General features: G+C 51.3%; 1 protein-coding gene across 2 annotated transcripts; it reads left to right on the top strand.

Moving 5' to 3' along the window:
- Positions 1 to 12,264: 12,264 nt before the first annotated feature.
- Gprin2 (G protein regulated inducer of neurite outgrowth 2) lies at positions 12,265 to 21,819 on the top strand. 2 transcript variants are annotated; one of them, XM_048421263.3, is made up of 2 exons: positions 12,265 to 12,599; positions 17,899 to 21,819. In XM_048421263.3, the coding sequence occupies exon 2, from the start codon at positions 17,905 to 17,907 to the stop codon at positions 19,270 to 19,272; it is 1,368 nt and encodes a 455-aa protein (XP_048277220.3). In that variant the 5' UTR covers positions 12,265 to 12,599; positions 17,899 to 17,904; the 3' UTR covers positions 19,273 to 21,819. The 2 variants fall into 2 exon arrangements, with proteins under 2 accessions (XP_048277220.3, XP_085543976.2); XM_085687850.2 differs by lacking the exon at positions 12,265 to 12,599 and adding an exon at positions 13,111 to 13,268.
- Positions 21,820 to 24,603: the final 2,784 nt, after the last annotated feature.

The raw sequence follows: 24,603 nt of genomic DNA, 5'->3' as shown, positions 1-24,603 counted from the left end.
GGGTTTGGTTAGCAAAAGCGGAGGATGGGTGGGGCCGCAGGTAGGCTTTTATTCCGTTTTACTGAGTGGGGAAGTAAATGACTGGGGTGAGAGGCAGCTAGGAAGGGCCTGACCTGGGTCTGCCAGCAGCTACCTGGTCCAGGTGCTGTCTTGACCGCTGTGCTGGCTGAAATTAAAATTGTCCTTTAGAGCGGCTCAGGCATCTGAACACTCGGTCCTCAGTTGGTGACACTGCTTGGGCAATCTTATGGAGCCTTTCGTTTCCTTAATGGAGGAAGCACATCTTTTTTTTTTTTTTTTTTTTAAAGAGATTTTACACTATATTTTTTAATTGATTATTTGGGAATTTCATATCATGCACCCTGATCACACTCATTTCCAAGTCCTCCCAGGTTCACCCCAACCCTTGTGACCTCCCCCCAAAGAAGAAGAAGAGGAGGAGGAGGATTTCAATTTGTGTTGATCACATGCTCACTGGAGCGTAGTCAAACTCCCAGTGGCCAGCCCCTTAAAGAAAACAGAGACCTTCCCCACCCCATCGGAAGCCATCAGTTGTGAGTTACACTTCAGCATCTTTATCACGATTTTTAAGAGTTCTCTATCTAGGCTGTTACTGTGGGGCTGGGGTGGGATGTGGATGGGGGTGGCCACAGAAGCCTTCTGCGTCCCTCTTTCTCAGCCGTGAGTCTGTGGTCATCACTGTCTCTGCAAAAGTAGCTTCCTTGCCCTTTACCGTCGGCAGGTGCACAGAACATGGACTTCCACATGATTTCTGGCAACAGCATGGACCACCAACGTCTACATTGTCTCCCATAGTGCCACAGACCCCAGCACAGTCTCCATGAAGATCCACCCGATCCTTACTGCAGCAATGGCCACGGTCACCACCACAGCCCCTGATGGCAGCACAGACCACAGACATCCACAAGGCCTTAAGCACAACATGGGCCGTGGACATTAACCTGACCCCCCTCTGCAGCAGGGCCACAGATCCCAGCATGGCCTCAGGTGGCTGCACATATCTTGAGTCTTCTCCCTCACTGATTTTGTTGGCCAGACCACCCACAGCTCTGCCAGAGTCAGGGAAGACCAAGAAAGGGAGCGACTGATCTTTTCAGTCTTACAGTGGGGAGCTGGTCAAGGGAACAGGGACTCCAGGAATGGCTATGTGCCATTGCTTTTGTTTTCTTATTAACAAAATAATGCAGAAAAACCAAGACTTCAGAAGGTACTTAGAGGTAACAGCCTAAAGGCCTTTCTACTGCACCCTGAACTTTCTGTCCATTCAAGGATGAACACCGAGAAAGTGCAAGCATAGGAAAGGTGAATAATAAGGAATGCGTTCAGATGGAACAATAAACCATCCAATAGATGGGGTGTGTTGTCCTCACCTAACTAGCAAGCAGGGGAGACTGGCAGCCCAGAGCACCGCAAAGTGTTTTATCAAAATCCCAGACTTGTTGGGCAGTGGTGGCATAGGCCTATAATCCGGGCACTCGGGAGGCAAAGACATGCTGATTTTTTTTTGTGAGTGTGGCCATTTGGAATACAGAGTGAGTTCCAAGACAGCGATGACTATGCAGAGAAATTCTTTTGAAAAGCCAAAACCAAAACCAAACCAAACCAAACCAAACCAATCAAAACCACCACAACAAAACCCAGACTCCCTCACCTCCTTCAATTTCCATAGTTATGGCTTCTGATCTGTCCTGCTAGTTTTATGTCAACTTGACACGAGCTCCAGTTGTCTGAGAGGAGGGAATGAGCAGAGAGGCCTGTAGGACATTTTCTTAATTAGTGATTAGGTGTGTTTGTGGAGGGGGGAGCTAGGGGCGTGGCATAGGTCATTGTGAATGGGGACATGCTGGACAAGACTGTCAGGGAGAAGACACTGTAAGGAGGAAGGGGAAAGACAGCTGAATGGGGTTGTCATTAGTTGGCACTAAGTCCCCTTTAGCAGGAATAGACATGTGATTTATTTAGGCCCATGAGAGTAGAATTAATGTCTGTCAAAACCCAAAGGAAGCTTCAAGAACTGATGCATGATTTATCGTGTTTTTCCGCATTGAGGTTGTAAAAGCAGGTGTTAAGAAATCCCTATGAGATCACCAAAGCCAGTTGGAATGGGACTGATGGAGCATGTGATCAAACCGGACTCTCTGAATGTGGCTGACGGTGGAGGCTGACTGAGAAGCCAAGGACAATGGCGCTGGGCTTTGATTCTACTGCATGTACTGGCTTTGTGGGAGCCTTGTCTGTTTGGATGCTCACCTTCCTGGACCTGGGGAGAGCGGGGAGGACCTTGGACTTCCCAAAGGGTAGGGAACCCTGACTGCTCTTTGACCTGGAGAAGGAGGGGGAGGGGAAGTGGGGGGGAGGGGAGGGAAGTGGGAGGAGGGGAGGAGATGGAAATTTTTAATAATTAAAAAAAAGAAGTCCCCATGAGGAGCAGAGCCCTCTTGCCAACCTGTGATGGTAGCAAGACTGAGAAACAAGCTTCTGTGTAGTTCGCTGATTATGTCACAGAGGATGTGTGAAAGGACATTGTCCTTGTCTATACTGACTCAGGCAGGTAGTTAGCAATATGTGTATGAACATGGTCTTCAGCATGATCACCATCAGACCAGCAAAGGGCCACAATCCCGGACCCAACAGGCACATACAGCGGCCAGTTCTCCTGAGTGAAGGTTGTATTGGTATCACTACCCCACGAACTGGCAGCCTACAGCTCCCAAGGATTAGGGCAAGCTTCCTAACTGGCGCTGCCACGGATGGCATGTACGAGCCTGGGGATCCAGTCGCTCACTTACTGGCTGGCTCACTTACTTACTTCAGTGCTGTCTTCATCTCTAACAAGGAGTAAACAGGCACAGTCAAATGTCCCATGGTACCTCAGCCGTCTTGGTTATCTCAGCATCCTCCATTCCTTCTTAGTGTGACCCTCTTCCACGTGCTCGTTAGCCCCTGGCTGGAATAGGCTGTTAGCTGTTTTCCGTCTGAGATATGATGCGAAGGAAGTAATCCAGATGGATGCAGACTGTTTGGAGCTCTGAGGAGCCCACCAACCAGGTCCTACTGTCTAGATCTATACAGCTGCGCGTGGTACAGTTCTTTCCAGACTTCTGAAGGAGTAATGCATCCCAGAAACTGGACCTGGACCTGGATGCAGCCGTTGCCTGAGTACCTGAGTCTTGCATTGAATTCTGTCATAGCATTCAGGGGGCCCATGATAGCACGTTCTTGAAGAATGTTTAACAACTGGCAGCTGAAGTGGTCAACGCCTATAATCCCTGGGATGCTGACACAGGAGGATTGCAAATTTAAAACATGACTACATGGCAGAAGGAGGAAGGAAAGAAGAAGTAAAAGAAGAGAAAGGAGGGGGGAGGGGATGAGGAAAGGAGTGGGGACAAGGAAGGGGAGAAAGGGGAAAGAGAGGAACAAGAAGAAGGAGGGGGAAATGAAAGACGACGGAGGAGAGGCAGCTTGACAGCTGTATTTATGGCAAGGAGGATGTGTGGATGCTGAGCAGGCAAAGGCATAGCCTGCAGAGGATGTCTGTTTCTCAGCCTGTTTAGTGTCCCGTTTTGCTTTTTCTAATGATAAAACCCACGTATGTGCTCCCATTCTTAAGCCATGTCATCGGGAAGTCCCCCATCTCCTTAACTCCATAGATAGGCTAAACCAGACCTGGCCAGTTGGAGCACCTCACCCTTAGGCCTCAGTGGTTGGTAGCCCACCTCATTTTACTGACTTGAACTCAAAACCCACAGGCAACTGTTGAATGAGATAACAACAGTAACTAACACATTCGTTTGGCATGCTCTGGATTTTTCAGACCATTCTCATGAACTATGGAGACAATCTAGGAGTTGCTGGGAGGCTCAAAGGGATGGGTGGTGAGATACCAGTCTCCAGTGATGTAATTCAAGCCTGTGTGGCTCCCGCTGAGCCCGGCTCTCTTGGGCTCTTGATTTATAAGACCCAAAGAAAAATAGCTGCACTGCTGTGGCCAGTTTGATTTGGTCACCCGGCTCTTGAAAGCAGAGTGCTGACTACTGAGATAATTCTCTGTAGGCATGCAAGACAAGTTGACAGGGATATATGTCATGCTCATAGCCCGAGCAGGAAAGACAATCAGTAGACGGCGGCTGCATCTTAGATCACATGGCTGTTGGATCAAAGTCACCACATTCAAGTGCTAATTCATCGGCTGACAAGGATGTGTGCATTTTCTCTGACATTAAAAATGACCGTTGTCTATAAGATTCATCTTTTTTGATTTGCGACTTGAGAAACTTGGCAGGACCTGAGGAGCAAGATTCCTAGCTCCAGGGGAAGTATAAAGCATCCATTAAGATGGTTCAGCGGTTAAGAGCAACGACTGTTCTTCCAGAGGACTTGGGTTCAATTCTCAGCAAACACATGGCAGCTCACACCTGTCAGTAACTCCAAGATCTGACATCTGACACAGATATACATGCAGGCAAAACAACAATACACATAAAATAAAAATAAATTATTTTTTTTAAAAAAAAAAAAAAAAGGAAAAGCCACCAGGTTGACACCCAGGCTTTTAAAGCAATAGTCATCCTGCGTCAGTAGAGGGCGCCCTCTGGCTGAGAGACGAGCATGGAACAGCGCCAGCCAGCAGGAAGGCCGACCAGGAGCTCCTGCAGGAAGGGCTGGAACTGTGAACTGTAACTATTTCTGGCTGTGTATACTCAATGCCAAGGACTTCCTAGTTCTACGTCAAGTCTACACGCTTCCGTAGAACAACTAATTTTTGTCCCTGAACAAACTCCAGTGGTTTCTGACTCAAGTCTGAACTTGCCGTGATGCCGCTATGGTCCTCGGGCTGCTCATAAAGTGTGTCACTACTGACATCATTGGAAGCAAGGGGTAGACATCTCTCCCAACGAAGTTTAAATGAAAAGTCAATAAAATCTGTGTCTGTAATTGAGGTACGGAGGGACGAGTTAGGCCTTTGTCTTCCCTGGGTTGCAGGCTCTCTCCAGTGCAGACTTGGACATTCTTACTTTGTCATTCTTTGAACCTCTTTTTCATCGGCCTTGTGTAAGACGGGTGCAGCAGTTCAGGGCTCACACACCCAAGGGAAAAGAGTGCCCCCTCCTGAGGCCCTCCATAGACTTTCATGTTCCTGGCTCTAAATGGGATATACGTTTGTCCTGAAGAGTCTTTATAGCCAGGGTGAGGTGGCAGAGCAGTTGGCTTTTGCCTAGTTACACCCCGCTCCTCTGAGACCCTCCTACAGCCCCGGGGTGGAGCAGCGAGAAACAGGTGACTAACCCTTAAAATGTAGGTTGATCAGCTGGAAGAGAGCTCAGACAGCTTAAGCAAGAGAAGTTTCTCCATCACTGTCGGCTTGCTGGCGAGCGGGTGGAAACCCAGGGTTTTTCCAGTGTGTTGCTTCACTGCTCTAGGTACTGCTTACCTGGGGGTTAAGACATTTCTTCAACAGTTCCGCTGCTCACTCAGTAGCAACACAAAGAAAGGGCAGAGGGGGAGAATTACCCTTCCTGAGGAAAGGAATTGGCTCTCTTCACTTTCACTGTTCAGTGACTTGGCTGAACATATCTTTCGGGCGATACACCTTGCTATTATCCACAGAGAGAAATCTTCTCCATAAACACAGAAAGGAAGGAAGGCAGCTTGGGAATAGTTAACAATCTCAGCTCGTCTGCCTCCAGGTCAGCCACACAGCTGTGTGTGCTGTCCTCATACTTGTCCTGTCCCTGGGAGAGACAACCATGAAATGCCATGCGGGGCTCATATCTAGCTCCAAGCCTAGTTGCTGGAGCTAGTTGCTAGCTAGTCTGCCCCATCAGGTCTGCGCATGCCCTGGGAGCTCGCTTGGTCCATGGGTCTGCATGATCCAGTTATGGCACCATTTATTCAGCAAACCAGTGTTAGTAAGAACCGGATATGGGGACTGCGAACTCCCATCCAGAAGAAAAGCAGGAGCTGTCAGACCCTGCTGGGCTAAAATTATGAATTCCCAGGGAGTGGAGCAGATCTTTTGGTGATGGGTTTCTCTCCGGGATTTTCCCTTAGGAGTTCACTTCATTGGTTCTGTGGTTTCCTCTTTGTCCCATCTTCCATCTGAAGTGGGCCTGAGCTGTGTTCACAGAGAGCCACACCTCTGTAGCCCTCTTCCTGTTAATAAAGCTTTGGTGACAGTGGGCAGGGATATTTAAGTGGACAGAAATACAGGTTCACAGTTTCTTTGGTGGCATGTGTCCTTAAGAAGCTCAGTTGCCTTCCTACCTGTTTGCTTCCAGTGTTTTACATGGCCAAGAAATGGGATTAATGAAGAAAACCATGGCCTCTTATCGATCAGACTGGACATTCTATATATTCTATGTGTGATGTCCTTAACCTGAGATTGGCATGAGTATTCATCTTGGTTTAGAAGGAACAGACTTGGACTGGTCTTGGCCATTCAGCTGCAGTCATGGTCAGGTTCAGAGACCCTTAATCAAACGGGCTGGAGAAAGCCACCTCCATCCTTGGCTTGCAAACACAACTTCTTCGAAACTCCTTCTGTGTCCTCCTCAATTTATAGCACAGCATGGCTATATTTATTCTCTGTCACCTCTGCCTGTGCCTGGTGAACACTGTCCCCGTTCTGTGCCCTGTGAAGCACTGCCCACGTTCTGTGCCCTGTGAGTACTGTTCACGTTCTGTGCCTGGTGAGCACTGTCCACGTTCTGTGCCATGGTGAGCACGGTCCACGTTTTTCTAATGTATGCAGGCCTTTATAGACAGGCAAGAAGCATTCGGCAAATGCTAACACTGTGAAATTTCCAATCACCTGTCCTAGGCTAAAGATGGCTTTTTAAGGCTGTAGGGCCTGGCATACCAGGTACTGTGGCACAACAGGAGCTTCTAACTGTGCATCCTGCCTCGTGCATGCACTGAGAATCTGGTTTTTAAACTTTCGTCTTAGGATTTCTGTCGCTGTGATAAAGCGCCATGGACAAAATCAACCTGGGTAAGAAAGGGTTTATTCAGCTTATAGTTCCACATTACAGTCTATCACTGAGGGAAGTCGGAGCAGAAACTCAAACAGGATGGGAAACTGGAGGCAGGAGCTGATACAGAGGCTGTGGAGGAGTGTTGGTTGCTTTCTGGCCTGCTCCTCGTGGCTTGCTCAGTATGATTTCTTATAGAACCCAGTCCCTCTGTCCAGAGGGGACACCACCTGCAATGGGCTGGACCTTCCTGTATTAATCATCAATCAAGAAAATGCACCACAGACTTGCCCACTGGCCAGTCTAGTAGGGACATTTCCTTCAATGGTGTTCTCTCTCCCCAAATGACTCTTACTGTGTCAAATTTGCACAAAAGTAGCCAGCACAGCTTTATACCTCTTCCAGGCATAAACTCTACATCTTTGGTATTAAGGCTTTCCTTCTGGAAGACAGCACCCATCCCAAATAGTGGCTGATATGGGGTAGCAGTCAACTTCTCCCTCACGTAAAATCTTGTTGCAAATACTCTGATGTCAGGCCATCACATTATTGGGGCATTGGCTCTGACATCTCTCGGGTCCTGTCTTCATTGGAAGGGTATAAACAAGGTTCACACCATGCCTTCATTGGCGGCAGAGGAAAGGAATAGATACATTGCTTCTGAAGAACATAGCAAGAAGCTGCACACAGTTTCTACTCACTTCTCGTGGGGCAGAATGTACCCCCACTGCATGGGACCTTAGAAACGTAGTCTGTGTTCCTGATAGTGCTCTTGGCTAGAAGGGTTTCCATAGATGAGGAGTGAGAAGACTAGGGTTGGTCAGCACTGTCTGTCTTGGGGTGGATCCTTAAGTGGAACGGAGGGGATGTGGGGAACTGGAATGCAAATCATTATAATCTGTTCTTTGTGTGCCACGGCCCCTTATGTTTTATTGCTGTGATCCCATTGTCCATTTGTGCAGCTGTCACCAGTCTCTTGGGGCAGAAGCACCTAAGAATCAGTCCAGTCTGAATTCCTGGCTCAGTCTGGAACTGCTACTTATTTCAATCTCGGAAAAATGTAGAGTTGAACTAAGGTGGAATAGTACTCTTGGATAAACCCAATCCATCCATCCATCCATCCATCCATCCACCCATCCATCCATCTTTCCATCCATCCATCCATCCATCTGTCTATCATCTATTGTATACCTGGAGAGTTAGTGTCCTTTTATTTATAGAGCTAATGTTAAAGGAGCCTATTGCATTGTAGGGATAATTTTGTTAGAAAAACAGATACTGTTTGACATAGCTGAAGCTTTCTCCCCTTCCACACTGACACATCGACTCAGCATCCCTTCTAACACTACTGCAGATACTGCACACTGACCCACCCTCCGGCGGAAGTACTCTTTCCCTCTGTCCTAGGCTTGTCAACAGGGTCAGCGAGATTTTAGTATGCAAGCCCTTTAGATTTTAAGATTTTTTAGATCATATTTTTAGGTCAGGGTTACCAAGAGGAAATAGACTGAACTCCTCATTATTGTTGTAACATTTCTTCTCACTCCTGTTCATTAAAAACAGGAAAGATACCTACTCCTTAACTCATTCTGGATCTCAGTCCTTTGGAGACAGTAGTGATATCATGCTTTTGTTTCCATTCTCTCTCTCTCTCTCTCTCTCTCTCTCTCTCTCTCTCTCTGGCTCTGATTCCCTAGCTGTTGAACACACTCAATTCAGCACAATGCACACTACCCTGTCTGTTTTGGGCCACTCTGCCTCCATTCCTCTTTTGAGGGAAAGTGTTGCGTGTGTGTGCATGCTTGTATGCATGTGTGTGTTCATGTATGCACACGTGTGTGTCTGCATGCATAAGTGTGTGCATGCATGTGCGCGTGCATGCCTGTGTGTGTGTGTGGCAATGGGGCTCACAGAGAGGCATTCTCCCAGAGGAGTTATGATAATGCTAATTGTCAGTGTGACAGAATCTGGCTCACCTGGGAGATGGGCCTCTGGCGATGGCTGTGAGAGATTATCTTGATTAAGTTAATTGATGTGAAAAAAAATCAATCTTAATTATAAATGGGACAATTCCCTGAGTGGAGATCCTGGACTGAATGCAATGGAGAAAGTGAGCTGACATTAGCGCACATTTAGTTCTCTGTTTCCAGGTTAGGAATACAGTGTGACCGACTGCTGCAGGCTCCCACTGCCTTGACTTCCTGGCATGGTGGACTATGTCCTAGAACTTGACACAGGGCAACCCATTTCTCTCTCAAGCTGCTTTTATCAGAGTATTTATCACAGCAGGGAAAGAAGCTCAGACAGGAGCCAAGTGCTCTCTCCCAAGGCAGTAACAGGGTGCGACATCAGGGAGCATTGCGTCACCCGGCTTCTGTCTTGCAGAGACAAGCTGGCTCTTTGACGTCAGCTTCCAGGGGTGTTTCCTGCAGTTGCCCCACACACTGCCCCTCTGCTTAGCTTAACCAGAATTAGCGTGTGACATACAGCATATTAAAAATCGAACAAAAGTCCAGGCAGTGGAGGTGCACGCCTTTAATCCCAGCACTCAGGAGGCAGAGGCAAGTGGATCTCTGTAAGCTCGAGGCCAGCCTGGTCTACAAGAGCTAGTTCCAGGACAGCCAGGGCTGCTACACAGAGAAATCCAAAAACAAATAAATTTAAAAAATCAAATAAAGGGAACAAAACCAACTAAAATGAGAACAGCTTTCCTGACCGTCATCTTTCTTTCCAGTGACATCTGTCTTCTCCCTTTACGACCGAGCTTTAGTTGACTAGGTACACACCATGTTGGTGTCTCCTCTCCTAACTATTCCTCTACCCATTCCAGAAGTGTCGTGTCTGCCTCCAGCACCTCTCTGAACAATACGCTCTAGTGCCCTGGGTCACCCCAGTATGGCTGTTTTCTTATATCCGGTCTGGTTCCCAGTCCTTGCCACTCAATCTCTCATCACTGAGTTTCTAAGCCTTTCTCTCACTCACCATTTTTTTTAAAGATTTTTATTTCTTTATTATGCATACAGTGTTCTACTTGCACACTTCTACCTCGAAGAGGGCACCAGATCTCATTATAGGTGGTTGTGAGCCCCCATGTGGTTGCTGGGACTTGAACTCAGGACCTGTGGAGGAGCAGCCAGTGCTCTTAACCTCTGAGCCATCTCTCCAGACCCATTCATTCATCTTTTTCTCTGAAGATCTTACCTCTGGGACATTAGAGATCAGCCCTGTGTCTACGATGCTCAGACCTCCTAAGGAACTCCTTCTTCTCTACTGAGAGACATTGTCTGAGAACATTCCATGACTGCTTCTCTCAGCAAATGACACTTGGCCCACATGGTTATCAAGTCAGGTACACCGCCCCTTACCACAATGCTTCACAGTGCTCTACCATTGCTCCCCACTCCCCAGTCCTGCGTGTACCTCCAGATCCCAGCACAGGAGGGACTTGGTAAACTTGTGATCAGCTGAGTGACAGCAGCAAGAACATTGCACAGAGCACTTTCACAACGCCAGCCTCCCCACAGTCATGAGATAGGGAGTCAATTACCATTGCTTAGCAGATGAAGAAACTGATTCCCAGAGAGATGCACAGTCTTGCCTGGGTGTGGGACCACAGGGTAAAAGAACATGTTGGGAGTTGGAAAGTTGCAGGTCCCTATCCCAGGTTCTCCCTGGGTCACTGCTAGAGCCAGGGCAGCCTTCTTTGCCAAGTCATGGGACCAGTGAGCTAAGAGGCCAAGAACAAGGTGATGCTCAGAGGTCCTGGTGGCATGGTCCAATCAGCTCATTCCTGTGTGTATCTAGTATGGCAGACATCTATTGACATCCGACTCTGAGCAGGCTTCCTTGGAGCACACATGACAAGGTTCTTGTCAGGTACCTAGGATCCCAGGGCATGGGGGTCTGGGTCTGGCTCTCAGGGTAGCCACATTTACTTTACCCCTTCTTGGGACTCAAGTGACTTCTCTGGAAAGCATGAGAAGAGTGGTGGATTCTGGGAAGGCCGGGCATTGGCTAGTGTCACCTGGCACAGAAATCTTCTCTTGGCTCATTGGGCAGGATCCCTCAGGCAGGCTGAGAGAAGTGTGGAAGCCAGAACCTGTTTCTATGGTGCCCATCTCTTCCTGGATGGCTGCCTTCCTGAACTGGAGAGAATACGTTGAGGCCCTGGTGGAATCTAGGTCTTTCTGAGAAGATAGAGATCCCCCAACTGGGGGAGACGCAAAGATGGTGTTGTCCGGAAGGAGTATAGACAACCACGGGCAAGTTGGAGTCCCCAGGGCTGCTGTCAACAAAGGAGGGTGACACTGGAACTTGGAAGAAGCCCAGGTCCTCTTACCATGTGGCCCTGGGTACCAGGAATTCCTTGAAGGTGGACTTATGGAGTAGTCCAGCCATTTCTGGGTGGGCTGGCTTATTGTCCTGTGTGTCTGGAGATGTGGATGGAATGTCATGGGGCTCCTAGGTCTCCCAAGGGACCAAGTATTCCTGGAGTCTACAGAATTTTTAGGAAGGGACAAGGAAGAACCAAGGAAAAAAATATCAGGGTTTCAGGAAATTATAGGAGAAGCATTCAACAGTCACTATGTCTGTCAGCTCTTAGCATCCCTGAGGCAGGCTGAGAAACTGAAGGCCTCAGTTGGATTGGGTCAGAGGGCAAGGGTAGAAGTGGTCCTGGAAGTGAATGAGGTGACAGGATATCAAAAAAGCTGACTTTGAAGGACATGGATGAGAAAGTGACTTTGGAGGAGACTATGAAGTTGGGGACCTGGGGTCTGGGGCCTGGGCAGGTGCTCTGAGGCCTAGACTGGGATCTTAAACCAGAAAGGCCTGGGGTCAGGGTTGGGTTTCTCCCTGAGGTGAGTGTAGAGCTGAGAAGATAATACTGTTGGATGGAGGGCAGATGAATTCCTAACCAGTGGCTGTAGAAGTACAAGGCCTCCAGAGAGCAGGACCTGGGGGAAAGGTCTCTAGAGCAGGGTCTGAGGCCCAGTGAGCTGTGAAAGGAAGGGTGAAAAAGAACATGGGGGTAGATCCTTGAGGGTCTGCAGATTCTGGTGCCAGAGGGAGGAGTTGGGGCGGGCAAAGCTCTAAGGGAGTGAATGTGGAACCTGGAGGATTGTGAGGAGCTAACCATGAAAGGTGGGAGGTGGTGTGACTGGGACACGATAGTGGCGTCCTTTGGGGGTGGGAGACAGGAACACACAGGTCGGCCATGTCCAGAGGGCTGCAAAGATGGAAAATTCCACAGTGGGGAAACCGCCTTGAGGAGGGGTCGGAAAGGGGGCTGTGCGCCCTTGGGGGCGGGGCCTAGAGGAGTGGGCGTGGGGACGGGGCCGAGACAGGGGGCGGGGCCGGGGCTCAGAGGCAGTGGAGAGGCGGGGCTCGCCCAGGTGAGAGAGCCGCTCCCCCCAACCCCAGCGCCCCTGCACCGGGTACCAGCGCCAACCTCCCGGTCTGCCCCTCGGCTGTGAGGGCTCCGCGGTCGACTGCACCTCGGCGGGCCAGACCCGGTGCGGCCCCGGCTCCATCTTGGCGCCTGGCACCTGTGGCGGCAGCAGGCGCAGCGCTTCTGTCGGCCTGCGCGGCCCCTGCGGCGACAGGGTGAGAGGCTAGCCCTGGTGGGTGACAGGGTGGGGTGGGCGGCGTCCCCCTTCCTGCAACCCTGAACCCATTCCTCACCGCTGCCTGCGCCGCATTCCTCCGCACTGTCGCCTCCCCTTGCCCTCTCTGGTCCTCTTTTTCCGCGTCTCCTCTGCCCAGCCTCCGGGTTTTTGTTTGTTTGTTTTTTGTTTTTCTCGGCCCCGGACCTGTGTCCACCGGCCTCCGCCCCTCTTCTCTTTGCTTTTTCCCTCCCGGTTTCCTCCTCTCTTCCATCCGCATCCCCCACCCTGCCTTCTGTTGCCAGCACCCCGCCCTCTTCTGCCAGGGAGCACCTCTACTCGCGAGCTCCCTGCCCCATATCCTTTGAGCCACCGTCTTTGTCCTGGAAAGGTCTGTAGCCTACTTCCGAGGCTTGTGTTGGGTCCTTCTTCCTGAGACCCGAGTGAGCTTTGCTGTGGAAGTGCGGGGAAGGGAGTTCTGGCCAAGGAGGGTTGCGTGGTGTGTGGTGCGTTCAGGCCTTAGCCCGCAGCAGGGGCGGCCTGTGTTTGGCATGCAGACCGCTGCGGTGTGTACCAATGCTCTTTCCTGCAGGCTCACACTGCAAATCGGCCTGTGCCTTGATCTCTGGGGTGACCACTGTGAGGCCTGTGCCCATGCTGGGGAGTGCAGGTAGGATCACAGTGGCCATGGGGGGCGGACCCTGCTTCCGTGCTGTGACAGCAGACCCACTAGAAGCACCTCTGAGGGAGTGAGCAAACCATCACAGGCCCAGGCCCAGGCTTAGGCTCGGGGACTCCTAGGGGTTTAGATCTCTCAATGGTGAGCCGGGTGGTATCTTGGAGGTTGTTGCCCCACACTTACCCCAAGACCTGGTTCCCAGCATTCTTCTGTCTTTAGACACTATGTCCTCTGGATGAAGTTAGAAGCTATGAGGGACTGGTTTTAGCCTCGGAACTCTTTTAGAAATATTCCCAGCTGCGCTCCCCAGTTTTGGCCTGAATGTTTCAATTAGACCCTTCATTTGTTCTGGAATGGATCAAACCACCTGCCGTTGGTGGCCACACCCTTCTGTACAAGGGACTTGAGGGATTTGTAGGGGTCCTTCCTGGTCCTTGAGTAACTTCTGTATTTTAACTGTGACTAGTCCTGGTTCTCCCCTCACCCCCTGCTCCCCACTTTGTGGACTCACCTTTCCATTAGTGGCTTTCTGGATACAGAGGCTGCCATCTACGCCCCTGCTGCTTAAGAGAGCACTTCCACGGATGACATGGTGTGGCCTACGATGGGCCCCTTTAGCAGTCTGCGTGGGTACATCCCAAAGGTCTGGGCTTCTCTGGTGAGCCAAGAACAGGACCAAGTAAAGTCAGCAGTCTCAGGCTGGGCTAGTCTGCAAGTTTCTGAAAATTTGGGGGGTTCTTATTCAAAGTGACAATGATTGCTTGCTGTTTGTGAGGGTGGTTGATTCTTTAGTTGTTGACAGTCCAGCAGGGACAGACCACATGACACCAGCCACAGCCATTACCACTGGTACATTGAGCAAGGCCCGAGAAAAAACATCAAGGAAGAACAACATTACTCAATACAAATGCTCTTGGATGTGTGTCATGCTAAAACATCTTCCCGGGAGAGTGCATTTGTGTAGGGATGTACATATGAGGGTAGGTGTCTGTGTGGGACCAGAGACATCTGATCCTTTGGAGCCGGAGTTACCCATAGCTGAGAGTCACCCAGTCTGAGTGGTGGGATCCAACCTCAGGTCCTCTGCAAGAGCGGTGTGTGTCCTTAACCACTGAGCCACCTCTCCAGCTGCATCCCAAAACTAGAAGCTGCCCATGACTGTAACATGACTTTTAAGGCATGCGGCATGTACACTTTAGTATATGCATAGTCTGCCTAGGTGAAAGTTTAAAATAGGCCTTGGGAAACTAAGTGATGGGGGCACTGGGGAAACTGGTAATGTCACAGGATAGGGTAAGGGGAGCAAGAACTAAAAGATGAAGCTTACCTGTTGGGCATCTTGGTGGTTTCCCAAAAGGGTATCATTGCTTCTAGAGCATCCCCAGTGCTAATTCCTACAATGCTGTGGTCTCAAGTCTTCCCAGCAACCTTGTAGGGTAGGACTAACTTTACAAGGGGGAATTTACATGCATGTCACAGTGTGGGCTGAGTGGACACCTTGGTCTTCCTACCGAACATGTCCTAGATTCCTGGGCTGGCAAATATTGGAGCCTCTGACCAAGTGGATCTCTTTGGCTAAGCTAGTCTGGAAGTTTCTGCAAAGCTGGGGTTTGTAACGCAAAATGCCATTCATTGGTTGCTTGCTACACATCAGGGTGGTTTGTGCAGTGGTGAGGCTTTAAGTTGGCCATTTGCAACTGCGGATTCTTTGACATTTTTTAAATTGCCACTTGTTGAGTGGTGAACTAAATGAAGTAACCAATAGATACACAGCTTCCCACTGGGGTCTCTGTGGTCATTGGTCTCTCTGGGGATGGCTTTGTCTGGGGAGGTAGATGCAACAATTTCCTTGCTGATGGCTTCTCAATAGGTCTTGGTGGGGACTGGGGGTTCCCTCGGTCTTGTCCGACCTATTTCCTCTGGGGGCCCAGGGACTGGCCTGTTCTTTACTGTAATTTCCCTGGGAGGATCCAAAGTAGTGCATCTCACCCAGGGCTGTGCAGATTCTTCTGATAGGGTTTCCTCAGGGCTCTTAGACCCCACAGTTGGGTGGTAGTCTCCCTGCCCACAGGTGCCCACAGGACTTCAGTCTGCAGGTATCTTTCTGCCCTCCTTATCCCATGCAGCCTAACAGTCAGGCAGAGTGGGCGGGCAGTGGTCAAGCTTCACTCCCTCCTGTGTAGCTCCATTGGCATGTCATGAACCACCATTGGGAGCACAGAGACAGGGCTGGGTACCGGAACTCCAGGTGTTTACAGTGGTCAGGTCAGCGAGCGGCAGGCACACTGTACAGACGACCTCATAGACTCACAGGCTTGCTTCCTCGCTGAGCCACTGGCCAGCTCTGTGCCCTTGGTGAGGTCACTAAGCTTCTGAGCTGTGGCCTCATTTGTAGAATGGGGATGATGAATTGCATCACGAGGTCGCTGTGACCGTGGAGTGAGACAGTAGTTGCAAAGTCTGTGGCCGAGCCTGCAGCAATCCCAGCTGGCCCTGTCGTCACTGGAACTGCCATTAGCTTTAGCACTTTCCCCTGGCAGTTGGGTGCTAGCACTCCCTGAGGGCAGTCAGGGACCAGAGTCCTTCCTTTGCCACCCATCCGGTCTGACTTTGGACATGAGGAACAGCAAGAATGGGGCCGCTCCTTACCAAACTGGCTGTGTGCAGTGTGGCTGGGCCCAAGACAGTGACCATCAGCCACATGTGACCAGTTATTTAAATTATCAGAAACAGTTTCTCGGTCACAGTATTTCATGACAGGTGCTCAGGTGCCACTTGTGGCTGGTGCCCACCACATGACAGGGCAAGGGTTAGCCTTTCCATCAAAGCCTGCAGTTGTACTGGGCCGGACTCTGCCCTTAGGCTTCAAGACTTCCCCTGCTGTCCTGAACTCGAGACAGGGAGGTGTTTCCTGCAGCAGAAGTTGAGTTCAGGAACACCGCCACATTCTATTTCGGTCATGCTCACCTGGCAGGGTGGCTGGTTTTCTGTCAGTCTTTATCAGCCTAAGGTAGGTGGGGAGGATTGGGATTGCCTCAACCAAAACTGTCGCCTTCTGTATCTGCCTTGCCTCGCTAGCCCATCCCTTCTGACAGAGAGTCCCAGGGTGATCTTCCCCGTTTCAGGAGGGTTGGGCTGGCCCAGTTATCCTGACCCTCTGGCCCTGCCCATGTCCCAATCTACCTGTCACTTTGCTGTGTCCCTGACTACTTGTTCTTTCCACGCACCTTCTCCCTCTCTCCCCAGCCTTGGTTTCCATAATTCTCCAGAAAGCTTTCTCCTACCATTTCTGTGAGTTCCTTGTCTAGGCAGGGTCTCTCCTCAGACAGCTTTGGCACTTAGCCTACTCCTTCGTAGCCTTGTTTTTAAGTTCACTCTCTCTGTCTGCCATATGGCAGTTGGCCTCATATTGCCAGTAGCACATCCAGGGCAGGGTGCTAATCTGATGGCGAATACCAGACTATAGCCCTGTTGGGCTCAGGGGAGAGGGACTGAGGGTCAGCCAGAGTGTTCTGTCCCGGCTCCATGATGCTGAAGCCAGGGATGGAGACAGCCCGACTGGGCCAGCTGGGAAAGGTCCTCAGGAGGAGATGGTGGGGTGAAAAGGGGTTGTGTTGGGTTTTGGCAGCTGGGGGTGGGGGCGGGGCGGTGGTGGTGGATTTTGTATTGGATTAGCCACACCAGGAAGAGAGTTGACATTTTGCAGAGGGTATGTCTGATTTTTGCCATTGGGCATTTTTTTTTCTCTCACTGCTGGATGGTCATCCCCAGAAATAGCCAGCACTAAATGATTCCCACGTTCCCAGCTGCAGAACAGTGAGTGCAGCGTTCAGCAGGGGTTCAGGAAATGGCTGCAGATGAATGAACAAACAGAGTGAGGGCCGGCACTAAGGGCTAATGGCAATGTCTCCCTGTCCTAGGGGCGGGCGAGCATCAGGATCCCTGCTCCCCTTCACCTTGACAGGACAGTCTGAAACATGTCACAGTTCGGTAGGTCAGGCTGGAGAGGATGGTGGAAGGGCATGAGGAGAACGAGAGGAGTCCTCAGCTTATCCATATCCACTGCTTCCATATCCCACAAACCTGCTCCGAGGCTCCACTCTGAAGAAACCCCAGTACCTTTCCAAGTGGATGCTGCCAGTCATGCTGCCTGTTACAGGCTTTCTGTTTTGGTTGGCTGAGAGCTGTTTTCCCACAGCCTCCTGATGATGCCACATGACTGCTCCTAGGCCCCCAGCTCACTTGGCCTTCCCCCTGGGTTCCCCTCCCCCTGGCCCCCACACCCACACCTATCTCATAAGTATGGCAAACAGCTGGCATGGTGGTGGTCTCTGGGGCGCATTTCTGGTGATTATTAGATATTTGCAGTGCCATCTCTGTGACACACGCCAAGCCTGGTGTGACTGGTATGTGTCTTGTCACTGATATCCTTATGGCTCTGATCAGTCAGGCAGACTGGCACCAAAGCTACTTCCTCCGTGTGCTTAGCACAGTGTAAGCTCAGAGAAGCACGCAGGTGACGTGCCAACACCTAACTTGGCTTCACTAACTTTCTTTTCTCTCTCTCTCTCTCTCTCTCTCTCTCTCTCTCTCTCTCTCTCTCTCTCTCTCTCTCTTGTAGGCAACCATGAGTTCTAGCCAGCCTGAACCTGGTGCCTGGGAACCCCAAAGTCCCCGCCCACAGCCCCTGTCCCAGAGTTCTTCCAGCTTGCTGTGTGAAGGCCGTGAGCAGAGACCGGAGCTGCGCAAGAGCGCCAGCAGCACTGTATGGCAGGCGCAGCCGGGAGAGGCCAGCACGAGTCCCCGGACTCCGGAGGAAGAGGGGTGCCAGACGGAGAGCATGGAACAAGCACAGGCTCCGAGCCCTTGGTCACAGGGTGGTGCTGGAGGCCACTGGAGAAGCAGGACTGTCGGTAACGTGTCTACCATGGGCATCAGCGACCTGTGTCGCCTGCGGGCCCCCAGCATGGCAGCTGTGCAGAGGAGCCACTCAGACTTGGTCCACAGCACCCAGACCCGGGGTCGTGGCGGTGCTCAGAAGGCCAGTCTCAGTTGTTCTGCCCTTGGCAGCTCACCTGTCCAGAGGGCTCAGCTGCAGCCTGGGAGTGTTGCTGGCCCAGATGGCCAGACTCCTGCAGTCCTGCAGAGTGACCTGACCCCGGAGGATGTGGCTTCTAAATCAGCCCTCGTGTTGGGGGAGAGTCAAGTGTTGGTGCCAACTGTAGAACTGGAAGGCACAACTGGTCTCATCAGCAGTCCCCAGGGTGGACCCAAAGCGACTGGACAGTCATCTACCACTTCCTGCCAGGCTCTGCCCCCAGCTGCTCTGCTCTGCAGGATGAGAGAGGCTACATCTGGCGGCTGCTGCCATGCTCTGCCCGCTACCGGCATCTTGGCCTTTCCCAAATTGGTAGCATCCGTGAGTGAGTCTGGGCTGCAGGCTCAGTGTGGGATGAAATTCCACTGTAAGTTGCCTGGGGGGGTTTCTGGGCACCCTCACTGCTGTGTCCACCCTTGGGGGCCTACAGGGCTAGCCACAGAATCTGGTTCCAGGACCAAAGATGTGTGGACCATGACCTCAGCCACTGACTTGGCCTTGAGTGTGGCCTCAGCCCAGGATGCTGGGGTTCAGGTAGCTCCAGTGGCAGCCTGCAAGGCTGTGGCAACCAGCCCGTCCCTGGAAGCACCTGAGACTCTGAACATGTTTCCAGAGGTAATGCTGGGGTCCAGCCTGGAAGAAGCATCATCGCCCGTGAGGGACGTGCGATGGGATGCTGAGGGCATGACATGGGAGGTGTATGGGGCCTCAGTGGACCCTGAGGTGCTTGGCATTGCCATCCAGAAGCACCTGGAGATGCAGTTTGAGCAGCTGCAGCAGGCACCAGCCAGCGAGGACAGTCTATCTACAGAGGGCCGCCGGGGCCCCCTGCGGGCCGTCATGCAGTCGCTGAGGCGCCCCAGCTGCTGTGGCTGCTCAGGAGCTGCTCCAGAATGAGGAACTGTGACCCCAAAGCAGGCCTGGACTCTAGACTTGATCCCAGACCAGTGACAGGCACAGCGAAGACTCGGTGTCACCAGAACCCACCCTCTCACTTGCACACCAGCCTTGGGCTTGCGGTTCCATGCAGCTGGGCTGTCTTTTAAGGGCTTGATTCCCAAGAGCCACCTCTCCATGCTGGCCTCTGGACTTGGGACAGGGATTTTGCATTGCACATCAGTGAAATCCCGGTTTCTTTCCTGTAAAAGTACTTAACCTTTTGTTTAGTCCATCCGCAGAACTTGCTGTTACTCCCCCAGGAGTCTCGGTGGTTTTATTTTTAATAGCATTGCTAGGAAATAATGAATTTTTACATTACGCAGGAGGCCCAGGTGGCAGGGATGCCTTGGTCCTAAGAGAACTGACGTCGTTGGAGGCCCCTGCCTGCCATGTACTGTGCTTGTCACCTACCTTGTTGTGGTGTCTCCTCTTTACTGCTCTTCTCAGATGTCACAGCAGAAGTCTGGCAAGGATCTAGCTAATGTGCTCTGTGGTAGACAATGCAAAATAGTACGGAAGGCTTAGAGCTAGGGCTAAGTTGAGCCCTGGTGCTGGCTTGAGACATCTACCTAGGCCTGCTCAGTGTAGCTGGGGACAGGAAGAACAAATTGAATGCCCGTTGTCTGCCAGGTTCTGTGGGTTTGTGAGGAATGAGACGCAGTCACTGTTCAAGGAGTGCAGGGACCAGAGCATTACAGAAGAGCCACGTGTGTCACTTGGAGGGGGTTTCCAAAAGTCTGTCTCTGCAGGACACTGTATCAGGTTCCCTGCCTCAGGAAGTGGAGAACAAGTAGCCATCTTTCCCCAGATGTGTGTCAGTGCTTGAAAGGGTGTCTTTCTCACCCTACTCTTCTGGATTTTATCCTAGCTGGTGCAGTTCTTCTGGGAGGGAGCTGGCTGGGGGTTGGGGGGCTGGGCTTGGGGTTCCCACCAGGTAGGAAATAGCTAGAGCCGAGAGGCTCAGGATGTCGGGATTAGCAATGGCCTAGCGTGGGCTGGTCAGTGAGGAGAGGGGACACAGGGCCTTAGCTGCCTGATTTTATTCCCCATGGGCTTCTCAAGGCCCAGGAGGATTGCAGTAGTCTGTTGAAGATCCTAGACACCTGGGATAGAGCCCCTCAGATAGTTCCAGCGTTACGCAGACGCAGGGCCTCAGATTTGGCTATGTTCATGTAGGATTGAAGCTGCAATAAGTTATGCACCAGGGGCTGAAGCCACTCCTGGGATCCTGGGGCTTGAAAGATGGTTTATCTGCCCCATCTGCAAGGTCCAGGCACTCACTGAAATAGGGAAAAGTCTGCAACATGGCTTACGGTTTGGGGTAGGAATGGCATGTCAGTGGGTCAAAGAAACAAGGCAAGACAGGCTGGCTTTCTAGGTGAGAAACCTCAGTTTTATAGGTACTATGCCTTTCCCAGGGAGCAAGCACATCCTTTAAAGTCCTGGGCGTGTGTGAATAGTTGTGTGATACAAGGCAAGTACTTTGTGTTCTCGGGTATGGCATGCGGTCACTCTGTCTCCTTCATACGTGGGTACCAGCAGCCCAACCTTGGAGCCTAGATGGGAATGAGCAGATCATTTTGGGGACATGGGGCAATGTCATCTTCACACAGGGCCATAGCCAAGAAGGCTGTTGACACAGAGGGCTTGGGCAGGTGGACGGAGTGGGGGCAGCTTGGAGATATCCGTTCTGTTGAAATATGGTGAGCCACTGTTGGGCTGGTAGCTTTGGATGTTCATCATCAGCTGGGAGACTGGCTTGGGTGCCTGAGATAAGCATTACAGAATCTGTAGAAGGTGGGGCAAGATTCCCAATCCATGTGTATGAGTCTGTTCAGTGAGAAGTCGAGGAGGCTGAGATCCTTTCATTTGGGGCAGGAGGACAGTGAGGCCACTTTCTGGGACAAGCAAGGGTGGGTGGGCAGGCTCCCGAGGTTCATGTGAAGGGAAACCGACCACAGGGCTTGGCTGGTGACAGTGAAACCCACTGCACGAAGACCTCTGCCACATACAGATTTCAAGTTCATTGTTGGGCAGATTGTGCCAACCTGCAATTCCCATGCTGCACCTGGTACCGAGATGAAGGCCAGGTGGCCCACTGGGGTCAGAACAGACCAGCCAGCCACCTGCTTAGCTTCATCCTGATTGTTAAACATTTGTACAATGGTGCTAGAACCCAGTGCAGCCTGTGTGTTGGTTGGAATTCTTATAACGCCCACTGGCTCATCTCTACAGTTCCTGTTCTCAGGCATGCCTGTGACACCTGTGATTTAGTTTCTGAACTGGACCCATTCCCACTCCCTTACTGGGCCCCCTCCTGGGGAAGGCCTGATTTGGGTACTGGACCAGGGGCTGTTGAACATGGTCACTGACTTTCCTTATAGACAACTGCTCTTGGATTCTTGATTTCTGGCTGGACATTTGGGGTCCCCTTTGGAGGTGGTAGAACTTGCTGTCTATGTTTGTCTAATTTTGAATTGAAAATAAATGCAAGTTGAGAGATCAGAGCTTTGCCAGGCCTTGGCAGAATTCGGGCATTGGGCATGGCTAGTCTTGTTTCCTTTGTTCTGGTAAATTCTGTCCTCTGAGGCATAAGCCCCAGAATTCAAGGGCTCTGTCTGTGTCCTGGTAGGTTTCCTCCCTCTGTGCTCTGGGACCACCACCTCCTGTCTATTTGTTCTCCTTCTAAGGAACTTGGAGTCTTGGACAGCTGAAGTCTGGCTTCCTGGACTTTACCCCCCTGCCTGTAGGTAACACACAAGGAGTAGAAGCCTTGTCTGGTTCCAGGCTGCATCGTGATCTTAGGGAACCACTTCAAATGTAGGCTCTTTGCCTGCTGGTGGTCACAGTGCTGGGGAGGGTGGGAAGTAGAGAGAGGTCCTCTTCCACTGTGATGTCACCTGTTCAAGCCTCTGTGCCCTGGATATCTTAGATGTTTATGAGAGTGGCTGACGTGGGCCTTCCCCACGCAGGTTCTGATGATTTGCACTTGGGGTGGGCCAACCTCGCCTAGGAGTCTAGGGCTGGAGACTGAACTCTGGATTCACACTGATGTTTATAAAATCTTGGTCAAGACACCAGCCCTGAAGACCTGAAACTTCTTCAGCTCTAAAATGGAGTGGTCACAGTACTTCATCTTTGGCTCATGGGAATGGGGTTGCATAACCCATGTCAGGCACCTACCTCTAGTTAGTGCTGGGCTCACACACTGGCGTTACCCAGTGTTTCATGGCCACGGGACAGGGCTAGTAGCTCTTTGCTGCTGGCTTGGCTGCTTCTGTAGCCCATAGCCTATTCCCTTGACGTTTTTCCTTCAGCCTCATCCCAGGTTCTGCACCCCCAGTTTTGTGCCCTGTATAGGACATGTGCCTTCTGGCTGGGAGCCTTTGAATCAGTTCCTAGAGCCACACGGGGGAGGAGATTGCTCCCTACTTGTCTGTTGAGGTGAGGAGAATAAGGTAGAGGGGGACAGAAGCCAGCGAGGACGTGCCTTTAGGTCAATCCAGACCGAAAGCAGAACTCTGGATCTCCCAGGGTGGACAGTAGACCCCAGTTGCTTTAGCTCTTGGGTATGCAGGCTTGGAAGCTCCGAGGCTTGAGGAAGGTCTCTAGAGGGAGCCCTAGGGTTTGTACTCACAGGCAGGGTGCATTTGTGCCTGTATCTGCCCATCACCCAGTGCACACAGCCTGGAGTCCACACGTTGCCCAGGCCTTTCCTCCGGATTCTGCTGTGCTGATGGACCTGCCAGGTGACCTTGATTAAAGGGGAAACTTGGCATCTGTCAGTGTTGAAATCATTCTCGTTTGTCATTTTGGTCTGGCCCAGTTTGGTCATTTGAAGCTATGACTAGTCCTTTATGAGTTTCCATCCAACTTGTCAGGCAGGGTACTGCCACTGTGGAGTCTGGAGTGTGTCGAGACCAGTCTGGATCAGTCTGGTCTGGTTGAGACCCGTCTGGACCGGTCGAGACTTGTCCATACAAGTTTGGTCTGGTTGAGACAGGTCTGATCCAGTCTGGTCTGGTTGAGACCGGTTTGGACTGGTCTGGTCTGGTTGAGACGGGTTTGGACTGGTCAAGACCAGTCTGGACTAGTCTGTTCCGGTCGATACTGCTCTGGTCCGGTCAAGACTGATCTGGTCTGGTAGAATCCGGTCAAGAGCAGTCTGCTCCTGTCTAGCCCGGTCGAGTTCGGTCTTGTCCGGGCTTGTCTGGTCTGGACTGGTCTGGATGAGAATATTCTTGTCTGGTACAGTCTTGTTTAGTCTATTCCGGTTGAGACCAGCTTGGTCTGGTCTGGACCAGTCTGACACACATGGCGCACACACAGCGCACATCCGACAAACACATGACACATGACATACACACGGCGCACACACAGCACACACATGATAAACACATGACACACACATGGCACAAAGAGGGCACACATGACAAACATGCGACACACATGGCACACACATGACACACACACGACAAACGCATGGCACACATGACCAACACGACAAACACTCGACATGCGCATGACAAACACATGAAAAACACATGACAAACGCATGGCACACATACAGCACACACATGACAGGCACGTGACACAAACGATGCACACATAACACACACATGACGCAGCATGACAGCACATGACGCACAACACATGACAAATGTGTGGCGCACGCGGCACATGTGATGCATATATGACAACACATGGAACACACATGACAAACACATGACACACATGGCACACGACACACGCATGATTTACACATGACAAACACATTACACTCACAGCACGCAGATGGCCAATACATGACACACACATGTCAAACACATGACAGACACATGGCACATGACGTGCACATGGCACAGACATGATGGTCTTGACCATTCCAGACTGGAGCAGACTGCTATTGACCTAATTCTACCAGAGCAGACTAGTCTTGACTGGACCAGAGCAGTATCAACCGGAACAGACTGGTCCAGACTGGTTTTGACCAGTCCAGACGGGACCAGACCTGTCTCGACCAGGCCAGGATGGTCTAAACAGGACCAGATCGGTATTGACCAGACTGGTTCAGACCAGAGCAGATTGGCCTCAACTGGAACAGACTGGTTCAGACCGGACCAGACGAGCCTCAACCGGAACAGACCGGTCCAGTCCGGTTCCAACCAGATGAGACTGGACCAGACTGATCTCAACTGGAACAGATGGGTCTCAATCAGAACAGACCGGTCCAGACCAGTGTCAACCTAAACAGACCGGTCCAGACCGGACAAGTCTGGTCTCAACCAG

This window comes from Myodes glareolus, chromosome 5 (assembly GCF_982192425.1).
Source record: "Myodes glareolus chromosome 5, mMyoGla1.1, whole genome shotgun sequence".
NCBI lineage: Eukaryota > Metazoa > Chordata > Mammalia > Rodentia > Cricetidae > Myodes > Myodes glareolus.
The sequence above is the reverse complement of the archived record's forward strand: the minus strand, read 5'-3'. Positions and strand labels throughout refer to the sequence as shown.